At 52.6% G+C, this 17,506-nt stretch overlaps 1 protein-coding gene across 12 annotated transcripts in view; it reads left to right on the plus strand.

The window, feature by feature from the left end:
- Window positions 1-17,506, plus strand: part of NCOR2 (nuclear receptor corepressor 2) — a 121,397-nt gene that overhangs the window by 13,416 nt on the left and 90,475 nt on the right. For all 12 annotated transcript variants that reach the window (XM_015877795.2, XM_032447859.1, XM_032447863.1 and 9 more), the window contains exons 3-4: window positions 5,196-5,323; window positions 11,499-11,679. In XM_015877795.2, the coding sequence (XP_015733281.1) occupies window positions 5,196-5,323; window positions 11,499-11,679 (309 nt within the window). The remainder of the gene's footprint in view (window positions 1-5,195; window positions 5,324-11,498; window positions 11,680-17,506) is intronic.

A 17,506-nucleotide genomic window follows, 5' to 3' on the forward strand; every position in this document is an offset into this window, starting at 1 on the left:
TAAAATCCCCCAGGCTGCAAAGAGCTTCCTCCATCCATCTCCACAAAGTGAGAAGAAGCTGCCAGCTCCCAGCTGTGCAGCCGGGTAGGAGACATCACTGCCAGCTCTGCAGCCTCCAGCAGTCAGCCCAGGGAACGGCTTGATCACCTGCAGCCTACTTTGGAACGTACCCACTGCGATCAGTGCTTCCATGAGAACTCAGAATGGTTCCTCCTGAATTGACTTAAGATCTGCAGTGCGATATCGCATGAGATCAGTGCAGCTGAGCGGTGGTTTTGGGAAAATTGGCTTTGTGATTTAGGATCAGGAGCGATGCAAGTGAAGGAACAGAACACCTAATTCCCTGCCCCGGGGTTTCTCTCTCTGTGCCAGGACCGAGTTGCTGGCTTACAGTAGCTGCTGTGAGCAGGGCTCATTTTCCCTAGGATACAGCACTTACACAAAACAACTCTTTCTCTTCAAGTAGAATTTTATGGCAGTTTCCTAATCTACTTCTTGGACAGGATTTGATGGAGAGGATACTTCTTTGCTTTTTGTTGATTTCAGAGTTGTAAATCCACGGAGGAAGAAAAAACTTGCTGCATATGTGGTTTGGCAAAGGTAGAGCTCCACTAATGCTGCTTTTGGAGGTGTCGATCAGTCTCCTGTGCTGCCAGCTTGACTCTGTGTTGCTCCACCAACCAACTGTTGTAGGACTGGGGGTTCTGCTGTTTGTCACTGATAGTCATTTACATGCAAAACTGTGAGCGGGTCAGGTTCTTTGACCTGAAGATTCTGTTGTGCAGTTGTAAGGAAGTGTAGCTGGGAGCTGAATGGGGGATGTGGGAAGGCAGCAGGGTGGTGATGTATGATGGGGGACTGCTGTGGAAGAGGCATGATGATGAGCAGAGTGACCTGATGCTTTTAACGTGCATCGTAGAATCATAGAATTGCTTGGGTTGGATGTTTGAGGTTTGGCACGTTGCTCACCCCACAGGCTCATGGCTGGGAGCAGCTGCAGGAAGCCCAGTGCCCAGTATGGGGTTGGGGGGGAAGGGCTCACTGCTGGCTCAGCGGTGCCTGGACGTGACTGGGGCAAAAGAAGGAGCCTAAAGTCTTGTGATGGAGAGAAATTCAAATGCAGCCCTGCAATGAATGCGCTGCTGTTCTGTGTGCGGCCCTGGCTGCAGGGACAGGCTGGATGCTGGCCTGGCACCGGGTGCTGGTCAGATGACTGGGAAGCCAGAGGAGCTGGGGGCTGCCCCCACTACACCATCACTTCTTGTCCGTGAATGGCACATTCAGATGGGACAGCCACACATGGCTGACAGGCCTGGTTTGTGCAGAGAAGGCGTCAGGAAGGATGCATTGCTGTGCAGCTGCTACGGACACTGATGGTGCTGGCAGCAGCCACAGCCTCCGTGCAGGGATGGCAGCAGCGATCGATGCCTTCCAAGAAGAGGCCACGTGCACTGCGGTCACCTCCTGAAACAAAAGGCCAACTCAGCAGCGCCTGCGAGGTGGATGGCAGAGAGGCTGTGTCAGAACAATGAGGGCGTTTGTCTTCTCAGCACATGTTGCATCCCTGTAGGCAAGATAAAAATGCACGCATTCAGCCAGATTTTCATTGCCGACCTTATCTCCAACAGTACAGCTAATTGTGAAGCAGTCAGTGTTGGCTTTTAGTTTTTTTTGAGTCTGCAAAGATCTTGACCCAGGCTTTTGGGAAGGATGTGGGGCAGACAGCAGAGTGCCTGGGGACGGCCTGCTGTGAGCAGTGAGAGCGGGGATGTTCTAGAGGTTTGCTCTTGCTTCCTGGGGGGGTGCTGCTCCTTTATGCTGGGGCTCTGTCCCCATGTCCCCATGTCCTTCCCAAACCTCCTCCTACCTGAGTCAGCTTTAGGCAAATTTTTTCTCCAGGCAGTGGCTCAAAAGTGCATTTCTCGGTCTGATGAGCAACTGCTGCCAGTGCCAAGGAGTATCCAGGCACCAGAGAGCTTTTCCTTTTATTGCTAAAATAGGTCACAGTCATCACTGGCAGACTGAGATTTAAAGCAACTTCTTTATTTTTTGCTAAGTTCAGGTGTGCAGAGCGGTAGGTGGAATAGAGGAGCAGCAGCTCGCTTGTTTTACTGCAAGAGCAGCTCCTGGCTTTGTGTCCTGCAGGCTCCCCACCCTCAGGGCCCAATGGGAGCATATGGAGCAGGCGATGGTGTTATGGCTGCACTGCCTGGTCCTTGTGCTGCGGGCAGAGCCCAGCCTTGCAGCCACCCTCCATGCACTGAGCTCAGGCAGCTGCAAGTGGGGGAAGAACGAAGCGTGCTGGTGAGTGCACGCGTTCAAAACAGAAAGTGAGAGAGGCAGGCGGGCTGTGAGCTGTGCACAGACATTGGTTGGGTGTCTGGGTTATCCCCAGGTCATAGGGCACAGGGAGGATTTCGCGGGCGATGCTGCAGTAGGTAAGGCAGCACAGAGCTCTCAGAGCTGCTTGCTTTCTTCATGAGCCTGTCTGCATTTCTGTGATGCTGAAAGCTTTCCTGCAGCGTTGCGTTCGGTCTCCTGGCTTTAGAGAGGTTGATTATTGTATTTACATGAGCTCGATGGAGCCGGGTTATGCAGGGTGAAAGGATCTACTGGGAAAAGGAGGGAGACGGCGCTGTGAGCGCTGCGGCACTGAGGGAGAACACAGCGAGTCCTTGAGGCTGAGCAGCAGGCAGGGGAGGTGCAGCACATTGCACTCCCCATTGGCAGCACAGGACGGCTTGCTGGGAGCCTGCCGGGGCACCTTCTCCATCTGCAGCATGAGGAAGTGTATTTTAATGAGGCCGCTTTTGGCTTGTTAGCGTTTTATTTATCTAAACGTTGGCCTTGTGCTGCACGGCTCTGTCGCGGTGATTTATGGCACCGGAGCACGCTGTGTCTGTCCGGTTCAGGTGATGCTGCTGTTCTTGCAGGCTCAGCCCAGCCAGCTGCTCTGTGTGCTGCGGGGCTGGGAGCTGTGCAGAGGGACCTGCTGCACTGAGCACTGAGCCTGCCCTGGGCTGCTTTCTGGCTGCAAGGGAGTGAATCCAACCACTCTGTAGAGACCAGAGGTTTGCAGCAGCCTCTTCTGATGTTGTGTGAGATGCTGAAGGCTCCAGCTGGATGCTGAGCTGCTGTGTAAGCTACACTGTGGGTTCAAACCCTGCTGCGAGGTGCTGTTGGTGGTGGTTGCAGTGCTGTCCCCGTGCTCTGTGCCCCACAGCCCTGTGCCTCTCCGTGTCCTTGGGGCAAGGTGCTGCCCATCTGCATTGTGAGCAGAGCCCTGAGCAGCTCCCTGCTGGGTTTCTTCAAGGTGGTTTGTTGCTGTACTACTGCAGGTACATGATTTGGATGGGGATAACGTAGATTTTCCGTGTCGTTTTTCTAATTTTACTTATCCAGCTTCTCCCTAAGCCTTGGAGACAGGACTTGCTGCTTCTCATGCGTCTGTTCCTTGCACACAAGATGGATTGGCCTGGGCCAGGGCAGCGCTCCAGCACGGCGCATTGCCAGGTGCTGTGTGAAGGACGAAGAGCAGAGCAGTGTGTTTCTGGGCCTGGGAGGCACAGACAGCTCAGCCTTGGTGCTGCATTTCGGTGTCACGCTGCTCCCAGTACAGGGATCCAACCTTCCCTTCCTGCCCGGCAGCTCCTGTAGATTTCCAGCCTGGGAGCTGCGTCCCAGTGGGTCTCCAAAGCACTGCTGGGCAACACTGAGGTCTCTTGTGGAGGCAGCCCATAAACCTTTCTGGTGTTTGTGCCTGCAAAGCACGCCCCTAGCTCACACTGCAACACACTGTAGTAACTTTCTATGCAATTAATCCACCTACGTCCTGCCGGGTCTCCCTTGGTTCCTTTGACAGTTCATCACAGGGCGCAGAAACCTGTCAGTTTTGATTCCTGTAGCTCATTTTTCAGGTTATGTTTTCTTCCAGTAATCTCCAGTGTGAGCAAAGCAGTCAGACATTGGTGCCCTGCGTGGGGATGCAGTCCTGACCACAGGCTTGAGCCTCACCTGCTGCCTCTGGCTGTACCAGGATGCTCTGAGCTTCAGGAGCTGTTTTCTGGAGGATGTTGGTGGAGATGGCAAAGCAAAGTGTGGGCAGGGGGAGGGGGCAGACAGATGGCTGTGAGGACACGCAGGAGCCCTTTTCTCCTCTCAAGGGCTCAGCCTTCCAGCCTCCCAGACAGGTAATTCTTGTTTGTGCACCCTCAGCAGCTGAGTGCCCTGGCTGTGGGCCTGTTGGTGTCCCAGCTGGGAAGGCACGAGTGTGTTTTGCACATCGAGAGCTGAGGCTCTTTGCTGTGCACTGGGCTTTATCAGCCCTGGTTACATCTGATCAAATAACGCCTGTGCAGCTGTTGAGGCTGAGAGGTTTTCCCCTCCCAACTGCAAGTGCTCGGGTTAGGTTTGGTGGGTGGTGCTTCACTTTGGGTTGTTTTTTTTGTTGTAGCTGTTGTTTTTGACCCTGACACTTCCTTTCCTTTGTGAGGCAGTCGGAGCTTTTGTTTGGAGTCATTCTGGGTGAGGGCTGTTTGAAATAGACTCCCAGGTGGGATTGGTTCTGATGTAAATAAGCGTCGGTGTGTTCTGTGGCAGGGCTTTCTGTGCCATTGCTGAAGGTCTGAGTTAATTAGATGATTAGTCTTCTTTTCTGGTCAAGTATCTATTCTGCAAATAAAAAAGAGCGATTGAAAGGTAGGTGCTGAAATGCTGTTGCTGGAATCGGTCTGTGGCACAGAGCAGGAGGGCTTCTTATTTAATTAAAATCGGGAACATACTGTACTGTACTCTCCAAGGGTCAAGGAACAAAAGGGACGTGCACATAATAAGTAGCATACTATCCTTCTGAGCCCCTTCAGCTGTGCCCAGGGGAGCTGTGTTTAAAGGAACAACGTTTGTCATCCTTCCCTTCTTCTTTATTTCTCTCTCTACGCCACAGTGTGGGTTATTGAAGCTGAAAGCATCCTGTGACATTTCGTGTTCTCTCACCTGGCTCTGAAGCCATCTCCAGTACAGCGTGAGATGCCAGAAGGCCCCTATGTGCCCCCTGGGCCGGGGGGCTGTGCTGCTGCAGGGCTGGGGGAATCACCTTGAGCTGCTGAGTGTTGACACGGTCCTCTCTGAGCTGTTGGGGCTCACTGCGTTCCTGAAAGCTGCCATCAGCCTAACGAGCTCTGTGTCTGTCTCCACAGGACGTGGCACTGCTGGAGTACCAGCACCATTCCAGGGACTACGCTTCGCACCTCCCACCCGGGTCTATCATGCAGCCGCAGCGGAGGAGGCCGTCCCTGCTGTCTGAGTTCCAGCCGGGCAATGAAAGGTACCTTGGGCTGCTCCCGGGGCTGGGGGGAACCCAACTATGGCTGCAGGTGTTTGCACAGCATTGATTGTGCAGTGGGGCTCTGCACAACGTGCATTGTGTGATGTTGGGTATCGCTACCAACAGTACCTTAGTTCATGCGAGCAACACCTTCTGGTTTCTTCTCTTGTGCTGTCACGCATTTCATAGACATGCTAAAAAAGCAATCACTGTGCACGCCCCATCTATGAAGCTGCACTGCTGGTTTAGGCGTGTGGCTGCCCATGCTGATGGGAGGAGTGCAGATAGCTCACTGCCACTATTCTCCCCCACTTCCTCTGGGGCTGCTCTTCGCCCCCCCAGCTCTCGCTGTCATCGTTTCTCTTTCTGAGCTCCTCTCACAACTTTCCCCGAGGTGCTGCTCTCCCCCCCATTGCCCTTGTGGTGTCACCAATGATGACTTCAGTTGCCTCTCTCCTGAGGCCGCGGTGTTTGGGTGCTGCTGGGTTGGGCGCTGTGGGGCTGCAGCTGCATGAACCACAGGAGCTGCTCTGTTGTCAAGGCCGTAGCTGTGGCTCTGTTTCATCACAAAATGCTGCTCTCTCACAGTTTCTCTTCTGCATTTGATGCTGTAGTGGTTCTGCAAAAAAATAAAGCAAAAAAAAAAAAAATTGCCTGGAAGTGAAATAACCTTGCAGCAGTAGATGTATGCAAAGTGGGGGTTTTTTTGATGCTTGTTCCTTAGGCTAAGAATACAAGTAGTGCAGAGTCACTGAGCTGCTGCTTGTGGCCAGCCAGAAATGAGTCTGCTTCTCTAAAACTGTAATTGTTACGGGAGAGGAGAAAAAGAGCTCAGGGTGGTGGTTGCTGAAGGGCACAGAGCAACTGGAGCACTGGGTATTTGGCTGGAAACACAGCCAGAGCTCTGGGTCTGGTTGGGTGGATTCAGGTTGGAGCGTAGCAGAAAAAAAAGAAGCTCTGTAGTAACATGGATGGGCTCTGCTGGTTGTACCCAGCACAAATCTCTGCACTTAGTTTCGAGCTGACAGTCAAGTGGATGTGGGTAAATGAGTCGAACTCCGGGACTCAAACTAAGTGGAGTTGAGGTTGGGGAGGTGCTCATCCCTTTGGCAAAGCCAGCTCCTGTTTCTCTGTATCTTTAAGTGTTCCTTGTTAAAAGCTCTCCCACAGACTTTGCTTTTCTGTCATTGTGGCGTGGGGACCTTCCCCAAACCAGAGCCTGCTGTGCTGTAAATGGGCCCTTTGGGTGTGTGGTTGCTCACTTGAGTGCTCCAAGGCCCTGCAGCTCCCCAGAGTGGGTTGGGTTGGATGTTGGCATTCACCCCCAAACCCAGTGCTGATTCTGGCCTAGGAAGCGCAGTGGAAGCTGCTGAGTCCCCTTGGCAGGCTGATGCCAGGAGCATCTGTAAGCACTTTGGCTGTGTTCCTGTGCTGGGGTTGCTGGGTTTGAGCTGAGGCAGCTGGCTCTCAGCATGAGGGCAGGAGGAGGGAGCAGTGGCAAACAAATAATGTCTGTAGAGCAGGCACGGGGGGATGGATGCAGAAGGGATGGATGCAGAGGGGCACAGGGTGTGTTGTCTGCTAGCAGGAGTCTCATCCAACCCAGCCCTGCAGTCCCTGCCTGGCACCAGCTGGTGGGCATCAGGTTATGGATTTCCTGACTGCTTTTCTGCCTCCCTGCTAACTTTGAAGCAAGTGTGAAACAGAGGGAAACCCTTCCAACCTGCTGGAAGGAATGGGGTCCCAGGTTTGGGTGAATCCTGAATGGATCGGCTTTGAGCAGTGGATGATCAGAACTCCATCTGTAGCAATTCTGGCTTGAGAGAAGGAAGGAAAACTCGAAGCATTCTGAACATGTTGCTATAGGGAAAGTTGGCCCAGCGTTTCCCTGCAGGGCTGTGCTGCTTCCTTTGATGGCTTTTTGGTAGCAGGCTTTTTCTTGGAAGGACCCATGGACTTCCCCTCAGCTTGTTCAGCCGGTGCTGCCAGCAGGACTGTGGGAGCAAGGAGCAGTGCTTCAGGGTCTGCTATTGGTACACATTGTACCGGCAGCGCCTGCAGGGAATGTGCTGGCAGGGTGACAAGGAGTTGGGTTTTTCTCTTCTCTGTGTATCTTGATCCGTAAAGGAAATGAGAAGAACTGAGGTGAGCACTAAATGGCAGGTGCCAGCGGGTGAGGGAGCTGACAGATCCAAGAACCAGGCTGCAAAATTCTGGAGCAAAATTCCTTAATAACATAGGAATGCTGGGGTGGATGATGGCTTCACCAGCAGATGTGGTTGTAAATAAGCGATGTGCATATTAACACAGATATTCTGCCTTTATCCAGAATGAGATGAGTCACTGTTTTCTTAGGAGATTGCTTTAGCAGCTCGTGAGCCCGTGCCCTTTATTCCAAGCCGTTCTGCTCAGCAGCCGTAAGCACTTCGCAGAGTTTCCCAGCGTTCCTCTAAGTGTGATATTTTGGATACGCCGAGCAGCTGCCGTGTCTCCGCAGCCATCCGAGATACCGTGTGCAGTACAGCATGAGAGCAGGCCTAATTACTGCGCTCATTGGACCTGATTAATCCTCTGGCTGTGGAGCAAGGGGAGCTGTGTGAGCCCGGAGAGGGGCTGCTGAAATAATGGGCACTTCTCAGCCCTCATCTGTGCCGGGCCAAATGGCACCAACTGTTCCAGAGCGAGCTGTGCGACCAATTGCCTCTTATTTATGGTCTTTAATTAAAGTTTCACTCCTTAAAGGTGACCCTTTTCTCAGCGGTGAGGCTGAAATCCCCTGCAACTGCGGAGCTTCATGTCTTTTCCCACTCGATACAGCAATCCAGGAGGTGGATTGTTTCTTTTTGTCCTCCTTAAATGAATGTGGGAAAATGTGTGCTGCAGGAGGGCAGTTCTGCTGTGTGGGCACACAGGCCATAGCCAGCCTGCTCCTGAGCACCCAGTGCTGTGTGGATGAGTGAGGAGCTGTGGAGGCAGCAGGTGGAACAGGTCAGTGTGCCCTGAGTGGCACCTGGGCTCTGTGCTGCTGTCGATGGAGGGATAACAGTGAATGGAGCAACTTTCTCACGCCTGATCCTGGACTGGAGTTATTTCTAGGAGGGCAGGTGATCTCATGATGCATGCAGCAGCATGGGCTGTCCCTGGGGACATTGGGGCAGGGAGCTGGCCAGGCAATGCCAGCAGGATTCTGCAGCGAGGCTCTGGGTTTGGGGAGCAGGGTATGTGTGCACCAGGAGCTTGGGAGATGCTGGGACCTGCTGGCACAGCCCTGCTGCTGCTGGAGGGTGAGGGCACCCAGCTGCTCCACCCAGACAGATGGGTTGCTCACTCCCTCTCCAACAGTGTGATGAAGGAATGTATGAGCTGGCCCAGCCTGTGTTTTTCTAGCTGTCCGGTGGCAGTTTGGCTCCCACAAACCCTTTGGATTCTCTCTCTGACAGATCTCAGTTTGCTCAGTCTCCTGCTCTGGATAACATTGGCCATAAAGAGATTGCTGAAACCTCTTGCAAATCTTAACATTGACTATAAATAATTCACATCAGCACTGGTGATTTTCTGTGGTACTCACTCATTTTCTTGTCTGTCTATAACTGTGAGGCCTGAAGACATATACATATGTATATATATATATTATTTTTGGAGACCATTTCCCACCAAAGCATCTCAGCCAGAGGAAATAAACAGCTGCACCAAGGCTCTCGCTTACCTTGCTTCTCATTCCAGCAGCCAGCATGAGCCAGCTCCATACCTGCCTGTGTTTGTCCCTGTGGAATGGGGAGCAGTATTTGTGGGTGGGAGCAAAGCTCCAAGCATCTCCTTGCTGGGAAGGTGCCCTCCTTGCTTGAGGCCAGGAGTGCCCCTCAGTTGGGTTGGGGGCTGGGAAACTAACTCCTCTTTGACCTCAGGAGGAGTTTGTACTTGCCCATTTCCCTGTGATTTCACTTGTGCAGAGTTAGGAAGATAAAGGTAAGATCCATTTAGATCTAATCGAGGCTGCTGCTACAAACTCCCTGAGGGCAGTTTGGGGTGTCTGGTTGGAGCCTCTCTCCCAGGAGATGGATGCTCTCAGTTTCCCTTGTACCCAGCTTCCAGCCAGCCCTTTTTTAACCCATTTTGTGCTCAGGTGGTTCTGGTTTGGGTACAATGCAGCAGGTGATGTTGTACCAGATCTCAGTGCTCAGCAAGTGCAGGAGCTTCCAGTCACGTGTGCCATGAGTTTGCTGGGGAAAGGGCTGTGGTGTGTGAGTAATGCAGCTGGCAGCATGCAATTAATGGTGTAGCTCAGCAGTGAACCAGAGGTCCAATCTGGGGTCATCCCAGTCTTCTGGCCTCAAACCTACCCCAAACGGAGCTGCTGTGATTGTGACGGGGGGGATCCCATGTCAATTAGTAACACCTTTACCCTTCAGCAAAATAGGAATCTCCAGAATAAAGCAGCCAGATGGGAACCGCTTAGAAAGTGCAGCCAAACCCCATGCTCAGTGTAACGGGATTGTTTTCAGGCAGGGCTCTTGTTAGGCTGATAGCAGTGTCGTGGCCATATAAAAGGCTGTTGTGAGGAGCTGGGTGCAGGTGTGGGTGCACAGGGGGTGGAGGTGTGAAGGCTGTGAGCAGAGCGCTGCTGTTGGTGCTGGGCACAGTCATCCCGGGAGCGGCTGGAAATTCCAGGGCACAGAGTCAACGGCAGTTCCAGTGGATGTGGAAATGGAAATAGAAATAGAATAATGCCCTGTAACATCGCAGCTGCTTCCCCCCAGCGTGGCCCCTGCCTCTGTGTAAGTATCAGCCTCAGCAAAGCTGTGCTGCTCTTACATTGCAGACGGTGCTCACAACCGCAGCGCTCTGCGGCAATTAGCAGCTTCTGGGTAACGCAGCCTTGAGGAAAAAAAAGCAAAGGGGGAAGAAGTGAGAATAAACACATCAGATTTGTAATTGCGGTGCTATGGCAAAGCCACGGGCGTTGGAATATTTTAACACCTGCCCAGCTCAACAGTTGTTTGTGATCTAGGTGTTTTGTGGCTGGGTTTGCAGCAGAGCCGGGATGTCGGTGTGCAGCTGTGGGCTGGCTGTGCAGGATGGGCTGGGACAGGCTGCTGGGACGTGCATGCAGTGCTTGGGCTGCTGTATATGGCTCAGTGTGAAGTGTGTGCAGGTGAGCTGTGCTTTGGGGTCAAAGCAAAGGGCTGTCCTGCTCTGAACAGCTCACTGCCTGTGTGTGCTGTGGGTCTGGTGCTGAGCTTTCAATCAAAAGTGTGAAAATACAGAAGGAAAAAAAAGAAGGGAGGATGAAAGGGGATGAAGGAGAAGCTGTGGGTTGCTTGCACGGAGCTGGGCTTGGGTCACGCTGCGGGGAAGGTGATTTCCACCCAGCACCTCCCTCCCCTGGATGCTGTCCAGGGCTGTTACAGCCTTGGAAGTGCTCCCACTGCCTTCAGAGGGCTCCGGGCCCATCCCTTCCTGCCCTGCTCCCAGAAGCTGGGTTAGCAAGGTGAGATTGGCCATCAGCAGCCCCGGGTTGGAGGGTCACACTGCACAGCCCCCTGCCCTTGGTGCTTACTAATGGCATCTCCATGATGTGTTTGCTTTCCCCCATCCCTGTGGGCAGCTTCCAGCCCTGCTCCCTTTCTTGCTGCTGGGGGTGTGCTGGCACCGTGCTGCATGGCTTAGGAGAACTCAGTCTTCCTTAAAGGAGAAAGGGGGGGGAAAAAAGGCTTGTTTTCTCCAAGTTTTGAACCTCTTGTGTTTTGTTGTAATTTTTAAGAGACACATCTGCCTGAAGTGTTAAAAACACCTTTGGAGCTGCTGCAACAAAGCTGATCTTTGGGCATAGTAAAATATTGAGTGTGTTTTTGTAGGAGCCCTTTACAATTCCCGGAGGAGAATCCTGCTAGGAAAAATAGAGCTGCAAAGTTTTATACTTGCTTAAAAAAAATGAAACCAAGGCCAATTTCCAGGTATTACCAACTGCTATGTAGGTAACAGGTGAAGAGATCTCAGGCTGATGTGTGGGAGAGGCAGGGAGCTCTGGGTCTGTGCAGGCTGAGATGTGTGAGCTGGAGCTGTGTTTTCTCCCTTGGTCCATCCTTGGGAGCAGCACAGGGAGCCCTGTGTCTTGTCTCAGAGCAGGGGGAGCAAAGCCAACTCCTTGTCTAAAATCTCCTTTCTTTGTCCGTAGATCTCAGGAGCTGCACCTGAGGACCGAGGCTCATTCCTATCTCTCTGACCTGACCAAGCCATCAGATTTGGAGTTCATCGAAACGAAGCGGCCGCGTCTGGACCTGCTGCAGGACCCGCTGCTGCGGCACTCGCCCCTCCTGAGCCAGGGACAGCAGGCGGGCAGCGAGGAGCTGCCCAAGGTGAGGGCTGCAGATGGGTCCCTTTGGTTTGTGCAGAGCTGTCTGTGGGGCTCTGTGCCCCCCACTGCATCACACAGCACATGGTGCTCTGTTGGGTGGCATGCACTGAGATGGGGCAACTTCTTCAGAGACAGAAAAGGGTGTAGAGTTGTCTCCTAAACTGTTCAAGTCGTGGACTGGTATTTATGGGCTTATATTTACTGGCTGTTTGCAGTACAAGAGCATTTGGGAAGTTCCTGTTTGCTGGGCTGGGGTTGGTCGTGTCTGGCTTTTGTGGATACTGTGCCTTAATTTGATTTTTACTTGACCTTTCTCATTTATCACATCTCCTTATTTAATATCGGTGTTTGAAGGGCTGGAATTGGCTGCTGTTGGTTCCTTAATATAATCTTCTCTAGGAAAGCCTCCCTTAGTCTCCTGGATCAGAGCAGATTGTTCACTTGCAATTACGTCCTCTGCTGCATGATAAATATTACAAAGAACAACCCCTTGCTCATGTGCCTGTTCAAATTGAGCTGTGTGCTCTACTGGGATGGATAGTGTTTGACTTTAGCATGGGCTTGGGTCTGTTCCTGGTGGAGCTCACGTGAGATCCTGCTGACTGTCCTTGGGGAGAGGAGCATTTAATGTGAAATATGGCAAATAGGGCAGTTTGGGTGGCTGGGGTTCCAGGAGAGTCCTGTCCAGAGCTGGAGGTTGCGAGTGCTGCCAGGAGCAGCAGGGACCCTGCAGTGTGGGGGCTGTGGACACAGCAATGATCCCTGTGGGTGCTGGCCCAGGTGGCTGTGGGGAAAAGAAACTTAGCCACGAAACCTAAGATGTTCTGTCTCCAAAGACGTGAGGAAACCAGGACAGCTTTTCTGTCTGCACATTGTTTCCATCAGCAGTTCTGTTCTGCTTCCTGCTGGAAAACCACGCGTTGTCTCAGCTATTTGTTTCTAACAGGCAAAGCCACTCTTGAGGCATTACTCGCTGAGTTAAAGGGCTGCATTTGCTTCTTGGTCTGTGACACGTTTCCAAGAATTACATGCGTTTTATGGGGCTTAAAACATTTGTTAATGAAGGAGAGAGAGAGGAAGCTGAGATACATACCATTCAGCAGGACAAGATTATGCTTTTAGTGGAGCCATTTGTAATTTCACAGTCTGGAAAGAGAGAAAAATGGCTGGGGAGCACCTGAGAGGGCCGGGTCGGCTGCTCAGAGCTGCAGGGCTGGCTGAAGTACTGTGTGTGCTGCTCATCCTGGTGGCTTTTAGATTGTGGCAAGTCCTGGTAACAGGCTGTGGAGCTTTTCCCATTAACGCACCCAGGAAAGGAGTGGATCTTGTATGGCTTTTATCCATCTTTCTCAAATAGGGGATGAGCTGGGGCCCCTTTGCCCCATTCTGGATCACAGCAGCAGCGTGGCTGCTGGTGCTGCGTGCTGTATGTGGCCACCCAGCACCTGCTGCAGAGCTGGACCTTGGTCCTGTCACTCCCCTTCCCTTCCAGCTCTTCTTATTCCCTCTGTGCTTCCACTTGTTCTTCCCACTTCTGAGGCTGCTTTTCCACCACATACGTGGCTTGCTGCTCTCCCTATAGGATGTGAGTCAGTCGTGATCTGCATTTAGTCCCCTTGCAGGGGCTGGCTGCTGCAGTTGCAGCCCGTTGCTCCAGCAGGATCCTGCTGCAGGAGCCCCATAACCCTGCTCAGGAAACCTGAAGCTCGCTGCCATCTGCCCCAGCAGGCTGCTGGCCACCGGTAAGTCTCTTCCCCTTTCTGTGTCTCAGATTTCCCTGTTGCTAACAGGGACAATGCCACTTCCCTCTTTTGTAAAGGAGTGAACAGCTTTGGATGGAAAAGGGCTATTAAAAAAGCAACGCGTTGTGAGTGCTTGGACTCCGCTTTGCATTGTTGAAGGGTTTTAATTTCTTCCCTTTCTACGTGAATGTTTTTGTTGTGCTATGAACAAAAAGCTGGGATCTGAAAGGAGAAGGTGGGACTGTGGGGAAAGGCAGCGCTAAGGCCAGGAAATCTAAGCTGCAAAGCAGAAATTAGGGCAAAGGGCACTGTGCTTTGATGCACGTTAATGCAGCTTTAAAAGCCATTAATTGAAAAAGGATGAATTAACACGTTTAAAATGCATTTTTAATGATGCATTGAAGCCAGCACCACACATGCCAAATTTCACACCAGCTGCCCGTTCCAGAGCCTGACGTACACCAAACTCCTGGAGAACAGGCAGGGTGGTGGGAGGGCTCCTGAGCAGCCTGGAAGCTCCACAAGGAGATGGAGGAGACTTGGGGAGCCCCATCCCTGCTCCCTGTTGGCAAGGGGTGGCCTGGGGATGGGGCATCACCAGCTGGGATCCCATTTGTGAGCAAAAGAAGCACCCCAGTCCCAGTGCAGAGCTGGTAAATCACCAGCCTGCTCTCTCAGCTCCGTGGTTTTCTGCGTGGCTTTGTTATGGGAACATTGATCTGTTGCTGGGATTAACCTCTCAGAGTTTCCAGTGGGCTGGTCTCACAGTTATTAATGAAACTGGCTGGAACTCGTGTTGACCTTGGCAGAGGCCCCAGTTGGCTACGAGGGAACTGGCAAACGCATAATCTCTAATTGAGTAATCCAGCGCAGGGGGAAGGGAGCGAGGGGGTGGAAGCGAGCAGTGCTTTGAACTTGGAGAGCCGCAGCGCTCCAGCAGGATGCGTGGGAGCAGCTCCCAAACCTGCTGAGAGCAGCCAGGGGCAGCACGGGGCCCCCTCCAATGGACCATCAATGGGTACCATTGCCTCCCTATGCTTATGGCTGTGTACCGAGTGACTGGGTGACAAAGTGATGCTGTGAGCCCCAGGCATGCGTCCCCTGCTGTGTGCTGCCAGGGCTGATGGCTGGAGCAGCAAAGGGTCCCACTGCAACGCGTTCAGTTTTTCCCCCCCTCGCCCCTAACTGCGCTGTTGTTCACGCTGTCAACTGACATAAATCCAACTGCAGGAATGATCCCATGGGATGGGGGAGGACTCTGCGTTAGGACAGCAGTGATTCAAGGCTATTTCTGGGAAGATGAGGGAGATGTTGGCATTCTGTTATCCCAAACATATTTAAATGCTGAAATATTTGCATTGTTCCTGCTGTCACACTGCAAACATTTCTGGCTGGGTTCCTTTCTGCCCTGCTTCCCCCTCACTCCATCTGTCCGTCTTCCACCAGGGCAGCACGTGGCAGCCCCTGCTCGCTGTGCTGCCTCGTGCACAGCATGGTGCTGCTCTGCTTTGCGGGGCAGGGTGCTGCAAGGCAGGGTAATGCAAGGCAGGGAGCTGTGACCCTGTGCCTGACAGTGTTTGATTTTCCAGTTCTGATGGCTGAAGAACCTCAGCCAGCTCTGTGCTTGCAGCAGGGCAGTGCTGCACGGCTCCACGGCGGTTATCCTGTTCTGTCTTTGAAGTGTTGGTACATCTGTTAGAGAGTAAAATGCTTTTGAAGCCTGTTCTTTCTTGAACAGCGAGGATGGCTTCCTGGAAAGGAGAGGCAGGGCTTCTGTGCTGCCCCGCTCTGATTTGGAATCCTGCTCTTGTGGCCTGCTGGCAGGGAGTTGGTTGTTGTTAGACCTGGAGCATTGCTGCACGATGGGCTGTGTGGAGCTTCTGTGTGCTCTGCCCAGCGTGTGCAGGCAGCAAAGTGATGGGAGGTTACTGCCAGCACTGCAGCTATTGCAGAACAGCCTGGGCTCCTTCCATCTCCCTCACTGGGGATCCAGCGTGGGCCGAGGGGTTCAGGAGGCACCCTGGGCAGCATCCATGAGTGTACAGCATCTGTGCTGCTGTACTTTTCCATCGTTATGAAATGCTATAAATCCACAGCAATGACTCACGCACCAGAAGCCGCGAGTTGTGACACCGATCAGCTGAGTGCTGTGTGTGAGGAGGAGGGCACGCTCATCCTCGCGCCGTGCGGGCACTGCACTGTGTTGTCAACAGGGCTGGGGGTGTGGGAGTGACTCTGGTGGGGCTGGGTTTGGCGGAGGAGCTGCTGCTCTTGGCTGCGGTGTGGGAGCTGTCATAGCACTGAACGTGGCAGCAGACATCGCTGGAGCTCGGGGAGCTTTACCTCCTTGCATAGTGCCTCATCTCCCAGCAGCGCCCTCAGCATCAGTGGGTGTCAAGGGGCCCTGTTGCAATCACGCTGTGAAAACCTCTTCTCTTTTTGGCCCCAAACCCGCTGTTTAAATGCAACATTTCTTTGGCTGTGTTTGAGGCTGAGCACATCACAGGTTTCTGGCTCGCTGCGTGACAAAGCTGCAGCTCTGTGCTGATGGACACTTGCGTGCGGCAGGAATGCTGGCTGCGCACTGAGGGGTTGTTCTAGGACAAGCTGACAGGCCCTTGGCTTGTTCTGCCGCTCTCAAAAAATGTAATTCTAATTCTTGGCACCTTCCTCCTAGAGGATAAAGAGTGGGAATGCAGTGGAGCCTGTTCTCTCTGCCCTTGGAAGTGTGCTGTTACCCACAGCGAGCTGGTGTGGGGCTGGACACTGTGCTCCATCCTCCTTCAGGATATGGTGAGGGTATGGCAGAAATTTGCCCAGGAAACAACCCAGAGCACCTCCTGTGTTGTATTGGTACCTTCTCCAGTGCAGCCCCACTTCTGTGTGCTTGTGTCCTGGTGAGGGCTGCCAGCTGCTCTCCAGGCAGCACCAGGTCTGTGCTTCCTGGGGTGGCATTCCCAGGGCAGCCCCAGGAAGAGCCCATGCAGAGCAGCCGCCCCACAGGGTTACGGAGCAGGGCGAGCACAGGCTTTGATTTCAGCCTGTTTTTCAGGTCTGCGCTGTTTTATCTCCTGCCAGCCATCCCGGTGTGACGTGGGGCACACAGCCCCCAGCAGCAGGGCCAGCACAAGTGTGTACAGGGCTCTGGGCCTTCCTGACACCAAAAGCTACGGAAGAATATGCAGGTTTGTGTACATAAATATATCATGTATTCTGCTAATGGCTTTCAGTCTATTTGGAGGGGGGTATGTAGATTATACATTCATAAATGTTTCATGCGTATATGCTTTCCATGGTTTAATTGAAAAACCTGCATTTTTATGTATATAATATATGCATACGCACACGCACGTCGCCTTACACTTGTAAGCTGTGTTTTCAAAGGCTTCTTATAGCTGTGCTATCAGTGATCCAGGCAAAGAAAGGCTCACAGTCTCGAGCAAAGCTAAATATTGATTTGAGCTGATCTGGGCGCACTTGGAGACATCACTGGTGTGCATGAATACAGCATAATCTCTGATTGGAGTGGGGAAATTTCATCATAAAGCCCCAAAAGGGAGGTTTGTTATTGCTTTCTTCCAAATGCCTGAATTTTATTAGCTTCAGTCATTCTTGGCAGGGCGGTGGAATGGGATTTTATAGTTAGCAAAGGAAAAGTAAACACAGTAATCATTTCATAGGTCTGTGCCTGCCAAACCAAGATGGAAATTCCAGCCTTGGTGGGAAGCTGGTGCTTTGCTAACAGATAATAACAAATTCACTGTGGGCTCGTTCTTGCTATGGGAGCTGAGATATTGATTTTTTCTTTAACATCCTGGCCTGGTGGGGCAGAGGTGCTTCGTGCTGTTCTGCAGGAAGGGCCCAGGCAGGGGCTTGCAGTTTGGGCAGCAGCTGCAGCTGGAAGTGGTTCTGCTCCCACGACCTGCAGGATGGTTCGGTCCTGCATTTGCTTTTCCTCTGATCACGGCCCTCTGATACTTCAGACCTGATGGTTGTTAAACCCCAACACCATCTCTACCTGCAGAAAATAAGGCCAGAAGTTTCTTTGACAGGCAGCGAGTGGCCGTGATGGATGGAGCAGCTGCT

Source organism: Coturnix japonica, chromosome 15 (assembly GCF_001577835.2).
Source record: "Coturnix japonica isolate 7356 chromosome 15, Coturnix japonica 2.1, whole genome shotgun sequence".
Lineage (NCBI taxonomy): Eukaryota > Metazoa > Chordata > Aves > Galliformes > Phasianidae > Coturnix > Coturnix japonica.